At 40.0% G+C, this 20063-nt stretch overlaps 1 protein-coding gene across 1 annotated transcript in view; it reads right to left on the minus strand.

Moving 5' to 3' along the window:
- The window catches only part of kcnb2b (potassium voltage-gated channel subfamily B member 2b), a gene marked incomplete at both ends in the record, with an annotated part of 81956 nt that extends 62721 nt beyond the window's left edge, over positions 1-19235 (minus strand). The window contains one exon of the mRNA XM_079259890.1: positions 18651-19235. Within this exon, the coding sequence (XP_079116016.1) occupies positions 18651-19235 (585 nt within the window). The remainder of the gene's footprint in view (positions 1-18650) is intronic.
- Between the last annotated feature and the right edge of the window lie 828 nt (positions 19236-20063).

Here is a 20063-nt window from a genome sequence, read left to right on the forward strand (position 1 = left end):
AAGAGGACTCATTGTCCTACTTCAGATCAGTGTCTGCAACAGCAAAATTTATTAAAAATATTGGGATTTTAATATTGACCAAAACATGGCAATTATGTTTTTTTTTTCACAAGTGGATAGCTCAATGTCTTATTGTCCAAAGTGAGGATAAAACATATTAATAAGTATTAATATCTATAAAGGAAGCGTGTGGATGAAAACGATTATATGGTTCAAATTTCTGTAACATTCTCCTTTGCTATTATTTGATTTATTTAAAATCAAATTTAAATAAAAAAAGGTTGCTTTTTCAAGCACAGTTCATTATGAGGTGGAAATGCAATTATTTGATAATATAAAATAATATATAATACAATAATATATAATATACACACACACATATATATATATATATATATATATATATATATATATATATATATATATATATATATATATATATATATATATATATATATATGTATATATCTATATATATATGTATATATCTATATATATATCTATATCTATATATTTATATATATATATATATATATATATATATATATATATATATATATATATATATATATATATATATATATATATATATATATATATAGCTTGCAAAGATGGAAAAAAAGAGTTCACACCAGACCTGTATGAAGAGAAATTCATGTGCATCCATTCATAGTTATGGAAGGCCAAAGGCTGCCCGTTAAAAAGAGCAGAACATGCTTTCCAGAGAGCGGTATGCTTCGAGGCACAGGCTTAACATGGTTGCTCATTAAACATTTACCTCAATTTGCAGTCACCACATGTGTGTGTGTTTGTTTGTGTGTGTCATCACCAGTATTGCTACCAAAGGCAACATTATTTTGTTTATCAGCCATGCTGATGATATTTCAGATTAACCAAGCAGTAAATAAACTGGGTAAGAAATTACTGAGGAACTCTTGATTGCATTTTAGCTTTATAGAATATTATTTAGTTACTGTATATATGTGGCTTCATCACAAACTGAGACAGTCTGTTGTAGAACGGAACAACTTTCTGTCCTGGTCACAGCCTAAAGTTGTAACTATAAAACTACTTCATAAGAGGTTTTTATTTCTCCACCTACTGCAGTCTGTTTCGCTATCCTGGTGTATAGCTCATCACTTCCTTTCTGGCTGTGCCATTTCCATAATATTGGGCTATCTTTCTTCCTCCCCAAGTCAATGCTACTCTTCACTATATGCAAGCACTTTGTTGCAATTCAAGTAAATGTTCTGTCTATCAATATTTCATATCAAAGAACATTCTCCTTACTAAAGCCTTCTTTGAACAGAGCCTCATTGGTGCCACCGGATATGAATGAGTGTCAGAGCACCGAGTAGATATCTATGGTTGATAAGATTGGAGATTTCATTATCATACGATTTGACTTCACAGAAACAATCTGTCTCAGCAAAACATTAACTCACCCAGAGCTCATTTTAATCTAGAAACTAAAGAACTGAAGGGGAATTTGTTTGACATGCACCACTGTGACGGTATTTAATGCATTCTTGTTAATGGAGCCCTACGTGTTCTGTTGAGCACTGGAAATGCAACGTGCTTTCCGTGGTGCTGTCTATGCAATGTTCTACATGGCTGGCCGCAGTGTGCTGCATCTGCAGTCCTGCACACTCATGCCCACACACAAGTGCATACACACACTATACACATTCGCATTCAGTGTGTACTAATGAAATCTGCAGACTGTAGAGAGTGTCTTTTAATGCAGGACTCTGTGGCTACAGGTAAAAAGGCTCTTACACTGTATAAAGTGTGTCATTGAAGGCATACGTTACATCATAAAACAGGGAGCATGCATGAAAACACACTTATTACACAGATATATTAAAATAAGTATGAATGAGTCTGGGAAATGTTGAACAAATGCACAACAGTACTTTAAAAAATACAAGGCTATTATATGGATACATTAAGGATAAAGTTGTTGTGCCTTGCAAATAATTTATGGTTAAGGAAGCCGATCCATACACATATCAAGATGGCTTTTTCCCATTTGAAAAAGGTTTTATTAGTCATATCAAAGCAGTGGGAATCCACAGTTGGGCAGAGAGAGGGGAATGGTTACACATAAGACTTTGGAAGGGCAGATAAAAACATAACGCTACTGGTCAAAAAATTAACTATGCTGGTTAAGATGTAGTTCTGTCAACCATTTTATTATGTTTTATACAGATATCTAAAGCTCAATCAGAAAACTCACCAATAGAAGCAGAGCCTGTAAGGTAGGAATACTGTTAACAAAGCCAAAATAAGCCTGGGTGCTGGGTGGATGAAAACAGCCTAATAAAAAGCACGCCTGATTATCGTAGAGAAAGCAACAGTGGTGAGGTGTGATGCTAATAAGTTCAGCCTTCCATGGTTTAGCTATGTCACAAGTCTGCATTTATTACATCATTTTACTGTGTTAAATGTCTGTCTTGCAGTTACACAACCTTGTCAGTAGGGGCTGACCCAACCCTTTCACAACCTTGACTTCCATTGGGTATGTTGGCTTTAACAAATCCACAAATATTGTGTTTGCGAGGAATTTTACTGTGGATAAACCATCAGCAGGTAATTTACATATCTGCGACATGAATTAAAAGCAGTGAAACCCAACAAACGTGGATCCAATATTCCTCCTCAATTGAGCTCTACTAAAGTTTCCATCAGCAACAACAACAACAACAAAATGGTTCAAAGTGCTGTAGATGTGACGAAAATACAGAGTTCAGCAGCAAGTAACATGTTTCATATGAACCTGTTCCAGTTGTACCCTGCCTCTAACCCCCACTAGTCACTTTTACAGGCTCTATCCACCCGTGATCCTGAATTTTAATAATTAAGTACGGCAAATGGGTGGCTGGATCATAGTATTGTTAAAACACATTGTAAAACTGTCCTGTCCTATTCTGTGATTTTTACTGAGGGTGGAGACAATGAAGCCTGTCGCACCAGATTAGGATTTGAGCCTCAGCAATCCATCCCCTCCACCCCCACCACCCCAATAAGCCTTTGACCTCTATCATAAACGCCAAACAGACAGGCATTTTAATGAGCCTGCCTTTGGCCCTGTTTAGCTTTAATAAGATATATGTCAGTATTTCTAATTGACTCTTCACCATCATGAGCTGGTGATTGGTGAGATGACAGGCCAGCTGACGCTACGTAACACGGCTCAGACTTTCTGGTGTCGTCAGAGGGGATTACAGTAGCAGCACATCAGGTTGGATGGGGGTGTGTCTGCATGTCTGAAAGACAGGGGGTTAGATTTATACCTCTTTACACCACAGTTAATCCTTTCATGAAGACAGACTTTGGCTCGCAATTAGAAACGAATCTGTGTGGGGTTTTTTTTTTTTTTTGCATCCTGTTAGACAAACTACTCTGCAGTGATTGAGCTGGTCCCCCTCTTGGACTTGCAGAAATGGTAAACATTTAGAAATGAATATTTATTAAACTTTCAAACTATTAAACACAAATAGCATTCCTGTGACACAATTTTCCACTGGTGAAGCATGTGCCTTCTCACCAGACACATTCCTCTAATGCTGAGGAAACTCATCAGCTGTATAAACCCCTTAAATCTGATTGCATGCTCAGATAAGAGAGAAAAGTGAAAAGGCAAACTTCTGATGAAAAACACAAGAGAAAATCAACGACATAAATAACATAAAAATGTTTTTATGATAAATCATCAGTGTCCATGTTCTAGCGAATGCAGAATATGTGACCTCTTTGACTGACAAATCAAAGAGGTCACATTTCTATCTATCTATCTATCTATCTATCTATCTATCTATCTATCTATCTATCTATCTATACAGTATATATATATATATATATATATATATATATATATATATATATATATATATATATATATATATATATATATATATATATATATATATATATGGCTTAAAGGTCACCCTGAAAATGCTCCACTTGATCAATTCCATATTATCCCTACTGAATTTTGAATTAAAGGCCAGGACTTCATCTGCTGCTACATGCGAAGAAAAGTAATAAATACATATTGAAGTAATAAAAGAAACGACTCCTGCATCCTAGGATGGATGAATAACTGCTGCTCTTGATTTAATGCTTCACATTATAATCCGTATTAGTCCTTCATGATGCCGCTATATGGTTAAATAAGACCTCCTAATCTCTCTGAAAAAAAAAAGATTGTGAATAATAAACGAGATTTTCAGCTTTTATACAAAGCATGATTACAGGTTATTGTTTATACTCTGCTTGTGTGATGTAATGAGGTGTAACTGGTAGCCTTTATTGCCATTTTTTTTAGCATTGAAACTTTTATTTGAAGCATTTTACTACTTCAAATCTTTATGATTTGTCTGTGGTGTAACATTTTACTGTTAGAACTTATGCAGTTTTAAGGAGGTATTAAATTAGCTCAAACAGAACAAGTAGAAGGAAATAATCACTTGAAAAAGCAGGAGTAACAACACTGAAATTGTGACAAAGGCAGGTGCTCCTTTGGCCTCTATCAACAGCCATCCATCAACATATTCGCTTTCAGACACCTTAGTCATTACTTTGGAACAGGAGACAAAAGCTAAGGATGCTTCAGTCTTACGTGGCCTTTAGATATTGTCACACTACTTAAGAGGGATTTATTGCAAAACAAGTATACTTCAAAAATCTTTACTTGGGCCAGTGCCAGAGAAAGCTGCCAGCACCAGTAGTGCAAGTGTGGGTGCAAAGGCACAGTTAAGACTTGCAGTGGGTTTGGACTGTCAAAGGAGCACCATTACCATGTAATTACCATGTAATTGAAAATAAGTGGAACACTCCAACAAATGTAAATTTGTTCTGTGTCTTGACAGAAAGGACACAAGAAAGGTTCTTTTTTAAAAACTTTTTATTACATATTTATCATTTTTTGATCAATAATTCTTTAAATTTATAATTCTTCTTCTTTATAATTCTTCACACCCCACAGTCACCTCTGTCCTCCAGCCATCTGTGTCAGAGGATATTTACAGAATGCTACATAATGAATAATGTAAATTTACTTACACTGCACCTGAAGTAAAGGCTACAGCTTGAAATGTAGGGTAACAGACTTTAAAACAAATCATCCTGGAAGACAAAGAAATAGCTTGTTCTGCGTAGCAGGACTGTGGCTCCATTTCTGAAGAGGAATTGTTTCTGTAAATACAGTTTTTACAATGTTTGGTGTAAGTTTTCACTGTATAAAAGTGTTTATAAAACTTTACAGCTTCTCTAATGTTTTGTTTCCTCATTTATCTGTGATTTTCTGCAGGCACTCATGCTTAAGAGCAACTTGTATTTCCATGTAAAATCAACACCATGGATGAGGGCTGTGTGCCTAGTGCCATATCCTGTTATGCACATCTCCAGAAACGCAGCTACAAATTGCCAAGATACAGATGGCAACAACTGTGACCAATTTTCCTTCTGTGACTCTAAAATGTACACAGTTGTGGGCTGTAAATGAACTTGGCTTCCACAAGAACCAGAGCTCTGTAGTTATGCCATCATCTTGTTTTTATGCAGTACAAGGAAATGATTTTTAGTGTTGCTGTCCTCCAACTGGAAGGTCAGTAGTCAATTCCCCAGCCTCTCCACGTGTCAAAGTGTCAAACACACTGAACCCCACATAACCCCTTCTATGCTATTGTGTGCTATTGTAGAGAGTAAGAAGCACATACCTACAGTGCAAATATAAACCCACTAAGCACTTCACATTGACACGGTCACCAACAATACTCAAGAAAGTAAACCCTGATTTCTGTTGCGTTACAACAGACCACAGAGTTACAACTGACCACACCATTACCCAGTATGCAGTGTATCGGATGAATAGAGTTAAGTGCATTAGCTACATCAGTGGTTTCCTATTTTCCTTGAGGACCCCTTTTATAGAAATATCAAAAAGCTGTGGACCTCCTGCCCCACCATGAGCTGAAACATTTTTTTTTTCTGCAGACATCTTCATAATTTTATGGTTTTAACCATAATTGGTTGTTATTCATCACCTATTATGTCAATTAAGAGCCACCCATTCACTCGTGGAGCTGAGATTTCCAGTCATCAATACAAAGACACAGGTTCCATTTCCACTAATCGGTTCTTAGGGTCTGTGTTGACACAGACCACAGAGTTACAACTGACCACACCATTACCCAGTATGCGGTGTATCGGATGAATAGAGTTAAGTGCATTAGCTACATCAGTGGTTTCCTATTTTCCTTGAGGACCCCTTTTATAGAAATATCAAAAAGCTGTGGACCTCCTGCCCCACCATGAGCTGAAATATTTTTTTTTCTTTTTGAACCAGTTTCTGTAAAGCTTATAGATACTTGTGCAACACAATCCCAGTAGATGATCAGTTTCTGAAATACATACACCAGCCCACATGGAAGTAAAAATCATGCCCCTTTCAAATTCAGAAAACCTCAGAAAAAAAAATAAAACCTCTGTATTCCCCACTCTGATGCTGGTTTTACCTTCAGTAAGTCATCTTGACCATGTCTATATCCCTAAATGCATCAAGTTGCTGCAGTGTGATTGGTTGGTTTTACTACTTGCAGTGACTAAGCAAATCGGTATACTTTATAAAGTGGCAGAGTGTGTATGTACATGAGTGTGTAGAGCAGGGATCACTGACTACGGTCTGTGAGGGCCTGTATCCTGCAGGTATTGGATCTGTCCCTGCAGCAGCACACCTTATTCAAATGAATCGGTCATCAACAGACTGGAGCAGAACTTGAAAACAAGCCATTGTTCCATTTAATGTGAATCAGATGTGTTACAATAGGGAAGCATCCAGTAACTACAGAACACTGCCCTTCGAGGACTCAGGTTGGTGTTCGCTGGTAGGCAGTATAGAGCACTTTGTAGAACCTATACAATGTTTAAAGGTGTAATAAAGCATTACCCATCAACCATAATTCTGCCAACATAGACTCATACTTGCAGACATCTTCATAATTTTATGGTTTTAACCATAATTGGTTGTTATTCATCACCTATTATGTCAATTAAGAGCCACCCATTCACTCGTGGAGCTGAGATTTCCAGTCATCAATACAAAGACACAGGTTCCATTTCCACTAATCGGTTCTTAGGGTCTGTGTTGACACAAACACATGACAGTAAAGGTATACATGATCAAAAGGTGATTTTTTTAACAAAGTTTCTTCATGCAGTATAGCACATATACAACTCGTGGTCTTCTAATATATTTGACTTGACTTTCTGGTGCTATAAACTCATACTGTAGCAGTGTGTACTGATATCCCAAAGCATGAATTTAGTTAGAATGATTTAGTTTTACAGCACATGAGGGACACTGACGTCAAACCAATCTGCCCCAAAGCTCTTTAATTTCTTCTTTTCATTCAACCCCTTCAGGAGAAAACAGGTGATATGGGAGCATGGATGAGTGACTATGGGACACAAAGCTGTGGGATGAAGGACAGGAAGAAGTGGTTAAAAATAAAGTACATTTCACACAAAAGAAGGGTATTACCAAAGATGAATGTAAAGAGAAAGAATTTAACAGGGAGTCACTGAATGTAAATTGCAGATCGGTTTAAAACAAGGATGAAAAAGTTCAGAAGAATAAAGAATCTCCTCATAAATACACAATATATCCTGCAGCCGAGGGAGTGAAACTGCAAATAAACACAGAGAAGCTGGAGGCAGCAGCACACGTGAATGCGAATGGCCACTGATGCTCCTTGCTGGAAATAAAATGAGACAGGTGGGCTTTTCAGCACAGCGGTCAATACCTAAGAGTTGTTCTATCGATTGGCAAAGCTTCAGCCAAATGTCGGCACCCAAAAGACCAGAATCTTCCCCGATCCTGTAGTGATGGATGACAGATCCATCTTGAGCTGCCAGTGCTGCATCAAAACACAAAGAGAATTTGTGCTGTGATGTCTTATGCAACACCTCAAATAAGACACTGTCGTGTCTTTATATATTTGACAAGATGGCGGCCGAGGCACCGTGACCTTTCAGGTGTGTGAGACGATGATCCTTTGGCCTGCTGCTTGGCCTCTTGACAGTGCCATGGGTCACATGCTCAGATTGGTGTCTTTGTCCCAACAAGACCTCCTGCCATTTAGGTCCTTTGCTTCATCGATGCTAATCTGATTACAGTCACACCGGTGAGCCACAGCACAGTATCCACGCCTGTTGTCACCTTGCCTGACCGGAGATGCCGGTAGTCAGTACTACTTCAGAGCTCATTTATGGGTGTGTCTGACTGATTTATTGACTTCCATTATGGCCAGTACAGGATGGGATGAATGAATTGTGTAAGATAGCTATTACTTATCTATTAGTTCATTTCACTCTTTCCTTTGTGGGATGAATGTCTGGTCTCCTCTGACTACATTTGAGAAGTGATACAGGTGAATTGAGGCATTTGAAACAAGGCAAAGCTACTGAGCTCAGCAATGAGGCACTCCTGTAGCTCATCAGAAGACGCAGGAGGCCCACATTACGCAACAAAGAGCAGGAGATGTAATAATTTCCTCTGTCACCCTCCTGGGGTGCAGCGAGACAGCAAACAGCTGGCAGCTCTGCCCACAGTGACGCCAGCAACACGATGACACAAGGGAAAAACAGAGCAAAGTGAGAAGTGAAGGATAGACAGTGTATGACATGGAGGCGGTCCAGCAGAGAGACTAAAAGAGAAATAAAAGACATGACGGGTGATGGGAGGTAAATTTGATGCCATCCATCTGCCAAATCACTGTGTATCCTTGTATCAACGAGGCGAACAAGTGACTTCAGTCTTTTTTAACCTCACTGATCGGCTCTGTCTGTTTCTTCTCCTCAGAGGCTCCTTTGTAGAGCAAAGGTTTTTAATTAATCTCTTCCATCCTACAAAACCAAGCCCCCTGCTCTGCTGCTGATGCTCCGGAGACCCTATGATTGGTTTAGAGAGCTGGGACCCCAAAAGAAGGCCAATTTAACTGCTTCTCTTTTCATCCAAGTTTCCCACAAATGAGCTACTGTGCCGAACTTAACCGCGCGGCCTCGCTGAAACACTGCAGTACTCTGGAGGAAACACTTTTATTTTACTGCAGCAGGGGCCATTTGTGACAAATGGCACAAACACAAAATTACAAAAGACGTTTAATTGAGAAAAATAAGTCATTCCAGGAAAAAAAAAAAAAATGAAATAGGAGGTTCGGTTTTTCAGTCAGTAAGAGCTGAAGCGTGCTCTTAATGTAGTGCAAAAGTGTTTCCCTCAGATTTGCATTGGGGGCTGGTTGTGGGAGCTGAGGTACCAGCTGCTCTGCATCTCACACAGCCTGTATGGAGAGGAATTGCTCTCTGGGTGTCAATAAGTCACCATGGCGCACCATGGTCACCATGGAAACTATGCAAACAGAGCGTTTAAAAGGACACAAGGAAAATTAAGTTGAATACACACTACTGTCTCCTTTGTTGTCCAAAAAGAAATTGAGAGTTTCGTTTTTACAGCTGACTGAAAGGACTTTTCATACACTTCCACAGGATTCTCATGATGCATTTCTTGTACTTGTTCTTCCATTTCCAAAATCTGAATTGTTTGTTCATTTATCACATACAAAAGCCATGCAGGTTTTTTCCATCCTCAAGCTTCAGGCCAACTCTATGCTGCAGCTCTAAAGGAGCGGCCAGCCACTTCCCGGCCAAGTGGCTGGGAAGCACTTCTCTATCCGACCACTGGTGATAGATCATAAATGTGACTGATAAGGAAGCGAATGTAAAAATACGACAATGAATACTAATGAACCTCCATGTCAAAACTCTCAAGATGAACCAGACAACAGAAACATAACTCAGCTCTCATACTGTAAGGGAAATAAAAGCAGAAATGTGCAGAAAACGGAGGGGAAAACGAGAAGATGGAGAGAAGATGAAGAGAGATGAAAAGACGCAGGAGTTATAAAAAGAAGTTCGGGAGAAAACAACATGGCACTCGTTGCACAGAAAGCTGCTTCAGCAGTTTTTAAGGGTTATCAGAGGTGTGTGTTGAAATGTGAGCACAGTACATATAGGAAGTGAGGACTGCACACACTGAGGGCATATAATATGTGTATTACTGTACGTGTGTGCAGAGATGTGGAAGACTGGTTCAGAGCTGAGAGTACACCATGTGTGTAGGTGTGTGTGTGTGCGAGTGTGTGAAGGGGAATTACTGAAGCACATAATAGAGACCTGGTGTTCATAGCGTTTAGAATGATGACTCTCTTCCAAGCCTGTCCTCTCTCCATCTCCCGCTTTTCCTGTCGCCTTCTGGGAGGAGGAAACAACAGGACACAGGGTGGGCAAACTTCCCGAATGGCAGCGTTGGAGGCAATGAGCAGGGGGACAGGCAGAAGATGAGGAGGGCAGGGAGGAGGAAGGAACACATTAGCCTTTTACCCAGGGTGTCATTCTAGCTGGCAGCACATGCCAGAGCTGTTGCTTGCTGCTGGTCCACACACACACAGCCTTCAGTGGGATTTATGTGTCATTCTGACGGCAGTCAAACCAGAAGCTTTTTGGCTAGTTCGAATCCCCTTGTCTTTTATTTCTGACTGAGTAAACATAACATGTGCCGCTAATGGAATGTATAGAGAAAGAGATGGCCGACCATGAATGCTAGAAATGCAGTCAACAACTGGTACGTGATTAAATGACAAAAGAAGTAGACATGTTCCAAAACTAAGGGGAAGGATGATTAGCTGAACACACTGGGATGGATGTAGTCACACTCCAACCTGCTGTTTTTAGGCTAATTCCCGACATACATAATTGACAATGCACTTACATTCATCTTTATCCAGTTGCTTTTCTGAAATCTTGGTTTAACTCATATGATGACATCCATGATACATAAAGTTTCTGGGACATTTGGGATTATTTTATGGTACAAACTTTGCTCAAAATACTGTGAAACACAGTCTAATATTTGTCTTTTGCTTCTTAATGGACACCAGAAAGCAGAAACTACGCCATAAAAATTTTAACATATCACATGGTAATTATTGGTAAATATCCCTAAAAAGTTTTGGTTCTTTTTTATTTTACATTTTGTAAAAGGTACAAATAAAGACCTCATATAAAAAATGGACATAAATGATCATTTTTTCATGGGTTGGGTCTTTATGGGTTAAATTTAGGATACATCTAGAGCTGATACGATTTGGTTTGTGAAACAGAATTAACGTACCGGTACCTGCACAAGCAGCCTTCTTTCCTTTAAAGGGAGTTTTTTCTGAATGCGGTTATGGAGTTTAAATGCACATGTGCAGCGTTGTCACCGTCCTCATTGCATTAGGAGGCTGTGGACTGTGGGTTATCTTCACACATGACTATAACTCAGCTCGCAGTTCATGGTTGTTATCTTTGACGTATGCCATTGATCATTTTTGTCAAATGGTGTTGTGATTATACTGGAGGGAGTTTATCTGAGCAGAGCCTCTGTCTTTAAATGCTTTGAATCCCACGGCTGGTTGTGGTGGAGTCAACATGGGCCACATTTTAGTCACATGATTTCATAGTCATTTGACTTCCCGTCAATAAAAACTGAGAAATGAGTTAATGATAGCAGAATTATTTGGAATTTGGCTGCATTATGTGAGGTATATGTGAGCACAACGCAGATAAAGACAGAATGCAACAATGCCAAGCCAAAGTCAATGTGAATGTGCATTGGTCCTGTCAATAAGTTCATTTGAGCCAACCCTGCAGAAATAAATAAACTGGGCACATTTTCTCAATACTCCATTATAATATGAAGCTGCAGAGAGATGTGTCAGGACCACAAACCACTTTTGTAAGTTTTTTTTTTTTTTCTAGACTGATATTTTTCCGATAATTTTTTTTACCTTGTATGTTGTGTCATATTTTATGCTGTGTATTTGTCCTGTTTCAGGTGATTGTCTTCATTCCCGACACCTGTTTTTATTACCCTGCAGCTCCCCTGTCTTGTCTCTTTGCCAGTTTGTTGATTATCCTCCAACTTGTTTTCCAGCCTGTTTAACCAATCTGTTTTTTCCTGGTGTCCCTCAGATCAGCTTTCACGTGTTGTGATGTGTTTAATGAGACTTATACCAGCTCTAGAAGTCTACGCAGCAACTTTTCCTCTCACAAAATGCTTTTTAAAGCATAACATTGTTCATCTGCTTGTCCCATGTGAGCCAGCATTCAGGACTGGTTTTTATTGTGAGAAGAAAAGTCAAGGAAAATGGAATCCAATGTTGGACTTACATCGTTCATAAAGACTTTTATGTTAGAATAAAGGGGGGCAGCATATCCAAAGACACATCCAGACTGGCTCTGTGGTCGGCATGAAGCTGGACTCTCTGGTGATGGTGGCAGAGCTGAGGACAAACTGCTGGACAATGCCAGCAACCCTCTGCACACTGTCATCAGCAACCAGAGGAGCCTGTTCAGTGGTAGACTGCTGCTTCCGAAGTGTAGGACCAACAGGCTTAAAAGTTCCTTTGTCCATCATGCCATCGCACTCTACAACTCCTCACTTGGAGAGAAGAGGACATAGACGACATAGACCGGGGGTGGGGAGGGAGCTGAGGACACCCCAGCCAGTTGTTTGTGCATTCTCTTATTTTCTTATTGTTTATTTAATCTATCATTGTTGTTTTGTTTTGGTTTTTTTTATTATTTAGTTTTACACTGTATTTATTTATTATTCATGTTTTTATGTACATGCTACTTTTCCTTTTTTGCTGCTGGAAATTTTTAATTTCCCTGAGCAAGTCATCCCAAAGGGATCAAAAAAGTCTAGTCTAGGTCAAAGTCTAAGTCTAAATTAGGTTTTTCTTTGAGAAAGCAAAACAAGCTACGCGATGACTTCACCTGTTAAAATAACGCAAGCTGATCCTTCAGAGAATTGTTCCATGGATCTGTAAAAGGTTTATTTTGTTAAAAACTGCTCTGGATGTACTTTTTGGTGATACAATTACCTTTGAGACTTCAGTTGTCTGACTTCTCGCACCATCTGGCCGCTCATTAGCTTTGGATTGCGTTGGTCGTGTTGTTTATGGTTTACACTTCCCTCTGCATATGTCCCTTTTTCTGTGCTTTAATTGTGTAGATAACATATTTAAGAGTCGTTTTGCCTTATGAATTTCACTTAACAATGTCTCCTTTCATAAAGTCACCACATGCGCCGTCAAGTGCAATAAGAACTAAGAAAAGCCAGTGGGCTCCTGTGGGACGGCAGCACCACTGAACTGATCTGACTGCATGCTAGATCTTACTGTAATAACAGTCAAAGATGGCAGCAGTTCAATTGCTTTTCCAAAACAGAAGCAAAAGTGATTTTTTATTTATTTATTTTTTTGCATTTTGCTGCATTCACAGCTTTACGATGAAAGATGAAAAAATGTAAAGCAGAATCAGCTAGGGGTGATCTGCATTGATACTTTCCCTATGCTTCATATTCTGCAACTTCATTTGTCTCTTTTCAAATGCTCCATCCCAGCTTGCAACAGTAAAACTATGGTTTAATAGCAAATCCTGAGAATTCTCCGCATTTAACTTGTGACTGTGTTACCTCCGACATCCAGCAATGGGATCATCTGATTAGAGTCCAATTTTCAAAGCAATTAAAATGACAAAAAAGATCTTTTTCTGAAATAAATGTTTATCTTATTTTCTAAAAGCGGGTTCAACTGACTGAACTCAAATGCATCTAAATGAAATTAACGTTATGCAAAACAGTTCAATCTTTAGCTACACGACATGGCTTCCTTGATTGTTAATAAATGTCATTGATTATTTTGATGTGAGTTTGCGCTCACATAAAACTTCATCGACAGACATCATAATCCTGGCATACACACTAAGATACTCATATAAGAAAGTCACACTGAATTACACAACACCCTTAAAAAGTTGTTTTATTTTCCACACCAATTTTCTACAATCCTGATGCAGGTGACTTATAAAGAGAAAAGAAAGACCACGACTGGGTTGAAGTGTGTCCTGGAGCAAGATGATAAATGCTGCTGCTTCAGTTACCATGCAAGGGCCATAAGAACTCATGCCACCTATAATCTAGGAGGTTCTCTCTTATCTGATTATAAATGCAAGTAAGAGGATTTAAGTGCTACTGCCTAAATGCTAGGCTGTACTGATTAGAAGCCTGTCGGAAGGGTTATGTAACTCAGACTACAGGAGGAGAGAAGGTGTGCTCCTCCTAAACTCCACTTCTGCAATACATCCTGATAACTTGCTAAAAGCCAGACCTGGGATCACGATCTGATTCTCTGTAAAGACGTTTCGGTCTGACTGAAAAAACAGGAACTAAAATCCATTCGCCCAACCACCTTGGAGCATTTTTGTCTAGATAATGTGCTCCCGTATTGATTTAACTGTAGAGACTGACCACAGTTCATACACAGAGGGCAAGGTGTCAGTGAAAGACAGAGTAGCAGGTAGTAGACCTGCTGCCCAAATCTGACTGAGGCGTACACCAAACTGATTGTGTCTGAATCCTGTCTAAATATCTCACGCTCATTTTCTCCCCGCCTCACTCCAGCTTCCACCCTTCCTCCTTGACTTGGCCGTTGTTAGAAAGTACATCAGTGAACACACAAGGCCTAACTACTCCAGTGCATTAAAGCCTGGAAGAAAGCAGACGGATGGCGAGAAAGAGGCTGTCTGCAGTGATCTGAAACAACAGCCAACAGCAAGACTACGGAGCAACAACACAACAGCGGGCTAATCGAATTAGCTCCCGCCACATTTAAAGCTGGGCATTAATATTATTGTCACTTCTGCCGTCGCGCATATCCAATGTGTGTATTATTCTGTACATAAGTCAAATAAGGCACAATCAACAGTATGAATTGTGTATGTGCTGCTGCACCACATTAAATCAGATGCTTATGGCAACACTGACACTGAGCAAGAGTGGCATCTGAGATGACTGTTACAGTACCTTCATCGTGTCTTGTCATCATCATCGACAGTGTCTGTGGTGGAGTGAGTTTGGCTGCTTCCAAGTGTGGGAGGACCAAACAGCACAAGGCTGCGCCCATGCAGGCCCATTGCTTATTTCCACTAGCTAGACTAGCTTATTAGATAAAGGGGAGAGTAATGGTGCACATCCACATTAAGAGCAAGCACAGGGCTTAGCTGGCTGGCTGGATGGCTGGCTGGCTGTGCAGGGAGGGTGGAGAAGCAGAAAGAAACATTGATCTCTTTAGAAAGCTCCGAATCCTTTGCCATCATATATTTTTTGGAGCTGTCCATTATAAATGAGGAAACATTAAAGGCAGAAAAGTCACTGTTGAACTGAGGCTTTAAGTAGTTTTGCTGACATATTTAAAGGTTTTTTTTCAAGTGTTGCATGAAACTAATCAAAACAAAGAAGATGCTGCTCATGCACATTCAAATAGAGCATCCAGCCGCAAGCAGTATTATTCATTTATTACCCAAGCAATCTGGCTTATATATTAATGTCAATGAATTTTTTTAATCACTAACAGTGAATAGACCATCTGGTGTAGGCAAGATATGCATTACACACTTAATGTTGACTTTATCTGAACCCTAAATAACTGCATTTGATCAATCTAACTGTATTTCACACCACAAAAGCAAAATACATTGTAAGTGAAAAAGCACAAGCAGGTTACAAAGTGCATTTCCAAGTATTGCACACCAAGATGTATCATTGTATGATGATACATGTAATATATTTTCACAGGAAATACTGAATAAAACAAAATGCCATTAAGGTTTCTTTCAGCAAGACAGCAATTTGAATATGGCTTCCTTATATGAGCTTATGCTAAGTGCGCTTACTGTACAACTACGCCCACATTATGATCTAACATCGTTTTACAAAAGTGATTTCCCCTCTAATCCTACAAAACTGACTGAAAGATACAACTCAAACTAAAATCTATAAACTAAACTAAGATGAGAAAAGAGCTTGTTAAATGATTTTTTAAAAATTATGTCTAACTATTAAACTCTGAATTTCAATACTTAAATTTCAAAAGAAATGTGTAATTAAAAACTCCTGGACCACCTGGAGGATACTCATCCCAATCGCCACAATGAGACGGAAGCGCTAAACCCAAACAGACTTCCCCGACATCACAGCTGTAGAGCTGGAGTATGTTTGCAAGGGCTTAAAATGAAAAAAAAAAACAAAAAAAACAAGAGGATGCAACACCGTGTCAAGAAAAAACGCTGCTTGACAACAACATGAAGCAAGAAGGAAAAGCAAACCAATGCTGCTGTGAATCCAAGTGACTTTTCACTTGGAGACTATTTCTGCTGTCTGGTTGATTTGTGCATATTGAATGTATGCAGGACCTACTGGATTACAAGAAAGTACCTCCGGAAACTCAACATACATACACAGAAAAGGCATATAATAGCTCTGAAAGTTCTGCATCAGGGAATTAACTTCTGACTTTTCCTTTGACTGTTGCGAAAAACAGAACAGCAGCAGACATAGAGCATCTTCTCGCTCCACCTTGTCCTCACACGACGGGGTACCGAACCAAAAGTCACGCAGTAACACAGAAGCTGCTGTACCTTTGCTTTGGCCGTTTCATTCATAATTCAGTTGGAAAGGTTTGCAAACATCCAGCTCAGCAACCTGAGCATAACTTACAAGACTGCATCGCTCACATCACTCAGGGCTTTCCTGTGCCAACTCATGGCTGTCATCTCTTTAGCTTTACCTGTGGTCTCTCTGGGCAGCTTTTCACAGCTTCTTGAGACTAGCTTGGACAACAAAGTCTGTGCAATTTCCATCTTTTCACCCTGAACTCCCAGGGCTTAGTGCTGCTGATAAATAAAATGGCAGCTTGATTGACCCTGCTTTAAAGGTCAGGGCTCTCATGCTTAACCTTATTTTAAAGGACCCTAAGTGGCATAAATCTTATGAAGACAGTGTAAAAAAAAAAAAGCCGGAATACAGAGAAGAAAGGGAAAGGGAATGTATGCCACCATACTGATTGCATTTGACAAAGGGCTGAGGTTGCTTTGAATGAAAGCACGTGGCTGTGCACCAGGCTAATAATGGCATTCCCTTAGTGGAGGGTTTTCAAAGGATCTTGGTGCACAACATATCCCCTGTAAAAGGCTTCCCTGACCTCAGGGAACTTCCAGAAGACAGTCAGGCAGCCCAGGCGCTCCACTTCTAAATGAACAGTACTTTTAGCGATTGGAGTCACGGTCAAGTTTTTCCTCATAGGGCAGTCAGCAGAATGTTAATGCAATTTGAATTAGGATGGAATTTCCCTTTAACGATTCACAGACTTCCCCCACATGATAGTGTACAAGTCAGCAATACAGAGATGTGTCTGGAGTCTAAAAGAACTGTACTGAGAGCAAATCACTTTAAATATCACAACACCTATCAAATTACTCCACTGCTGTCACCTGAGTTTGACTCTAATTATTTATTGGCAGCTTCCCCTTTAATCAATTCCTGTGATATACAGCTTTCCTATAAAGGATGAATGCTGTTATCAAGCTAATGCTGGATTCTTGTCAAACACAACCACTGTTTGATTTAAGGAAAACAAACCATGTGGAAACAAACCAGGGATGAAGGACAAAGCATGGACAACAGCCATGAGAGCAGCTAAACTCAATGCATTCACGTTACAAGATTTTTCTACCATTTAAAATATTCGAATTGTGCTATAAATATGGCGCCAGGGGTCTGAAACGGAATCTGCCAACCTCTCCGCACTGTGACAGACAAGCGATACACCCTTTGCTCAAAAACAACTACGAACCTACAGGACATTAGACGCTGTATATCTTTCACAGCAGGGATGATGTTACTTTGGTCTCACTCACTCACACACACCCACACGTACACACTCACAATCCCTGTGTTTAAGAGCTGCCGCCATGGAATACAATCCCTTCCCAGCATCGGCCAGAGAGGAGATAAGGATACCGTTGAGCAGCATAAAATGCCAATAAATGGGTTTCATCAAGGCCACCCTGCCTAATTTAGGACTGAGTCAGAGTGGGGATGGGATGAGGAGGAGGATTTGCCACCTATGAATGGGTGTGAAAGAACATTTTTGTGACTGATACAGCAGTTTTATAAACACTGGAGTATGTGGGAAGGAGGGGGCAAGGAGGACCTCTTCCTTCAATGAAATCAAATTAAGCAAATCTAGTAAGAGGTTGCATTCATTGATGTGCTTGTGACAAAGTTTTGACATCATCCTGGAGTTTCCATGACTCACAGTCCAACTCACACAGCAGTATATCCAATTAGCAAGACTGACACATGAAAACAAAACAGAGCTGCACCGGGAAAAAAAAAAAAAAAAGATGTGTACCTCTTTCTTCACAGGACATGCCGTGAGAAAGTCACTGACACCCTCGCAAAAGCCATCAACTTTAACATCCTTCTGCACCCTTGAAAATAATTTTTAACCCTCAATAACTCCTGTTACTCACTGTACAAGATTCAAACTGATGAACTCATGTTTTACAGTACACGTGGGAGTAGCTCTTTAAAAAGCGTGCCTCCAACGTGTTGTGATCCAACCCGATTGCTCAGCTTTGTTTGCGAGCAGGCAATGTGAGATTGCGGTGGTGCGATCACACTTTCAGTTTCGTATCCCTACCTTGGCAGCCACCGAGGAGCTGGGCTTCTCCAGGAGATCCCACAGTTTCCTCCTCTTCTCCGGGCAGCAGGTGTTATCAAACTCTCCCTCACCCTCCCGTTCCCTCAGCGTCTCTGCCTCCCTTCTCAGCTCCTCGTTCATCTGCTCTTTTTTCTGATGGTAACGGGCCTGGCAGCATGACTCCAGGTAGATCTCGTCAATCCCCCAGTAGTCTAACTCCTGGCCGAACGAAAGGGCGCACATCTCCTCCATCATGTGCAGCTTGCCTGTACGGTAAAAGTTCAGGATGGAGGTGAAAGCCCCCGGATGCCGGTCGAAGAAGTATTCATTTTCGTTCAGGCTGTAGTCATCACAGACCTCCATCAGGGACTCGTGGGTGTTGCAGTCTCGGAGCTTGCCAAGTCGGGTCCTGGGTAGCCGGTCCAGAGTTCGCCACAGGACCTCATGGTTAAGACCCCCGACATTAAGGCGGACTCTGCGGGAACGGGCTTTGGTGCGGATGATGTCAATAGGCTCAGGGGGCAGTGAGGGTGCAGTTCGGATGTTGGTGGACTTGGGCCCAGTTGGTCCAAGCTTTTCAGCCATGATGATAGAAAAGAAGACTTACGGGGAAAATGTTCCAAAAACACACACGCGCACACACACACACACACACGTAGAAATAAAAGTAAAAAAAAAAAAAGTTCCTAAAGAATTTAGGTATGTTGGATCCTTAGGCAAGTCCCTCCATGGCTGAGAAAAGAAAAGAAACATTCTGTAAGTTTTCTGAATTATCTGTAAATAAAATGCATTTCAATATAAAAAGGAAGACAGAGCATCTCTCTTCCAGAGATCAGCCACCTGTTACCACACATCATCAGTCGAAAATAGTAGCGTCTGTGCAGCATTATTGATCTTTTTTATCACATTTCTTAGGCAGTATTACGCAGGATCAATGATCTTATTTTAACAGTCAACATGGCTGCTTCGCTGTTACTTTACAGTGAGGCAATAAAGTCTTTCTTAAAGCACCACTTTGTCTGCAGACCTTGCTTAAAATGCAGATTTGAAATTCAGCCATGCTTCAGGACAATTTGGATGGGAGGAATGTATGCGTGGCCGCAATTTCTGGAGTCTTAGCTCACTTATTACTATCTTATATGCCATAACTCTAAACATGAAGTAGCTTGTTCCGATCTTTTTGGTTTTAAATGAGAATTATGAGTTGTTTGCAAAAGCCAAAATTTAAAGTTTCTGGTTATTATGTGAAATATTTAACATTTAATGTCGCCTGTGAATAGATTTTAGTTACATCAGTTCTGCCTAATGTGCATGGAGAGGAAGGAAACAATTTTTACTGTTGACATGTTGTGTAATGTGGGGTAGGCAAAGCGGCACCCGAGATGCAAAGGCATCTAAAAGAAAAAAAGAAAG

The sequence above is a fragment of the Telmatherina bonti genome, assembly GCF_933228915.1.
Source record: "Telmatherina bonti genome assembly, chromosome: 20".
NCBI lineage: Eukaryota > Metazoa > Chordata > Actinopteri > Atheriniformes > Telmatherinidae > Telmatherina > Telmatherina bonti.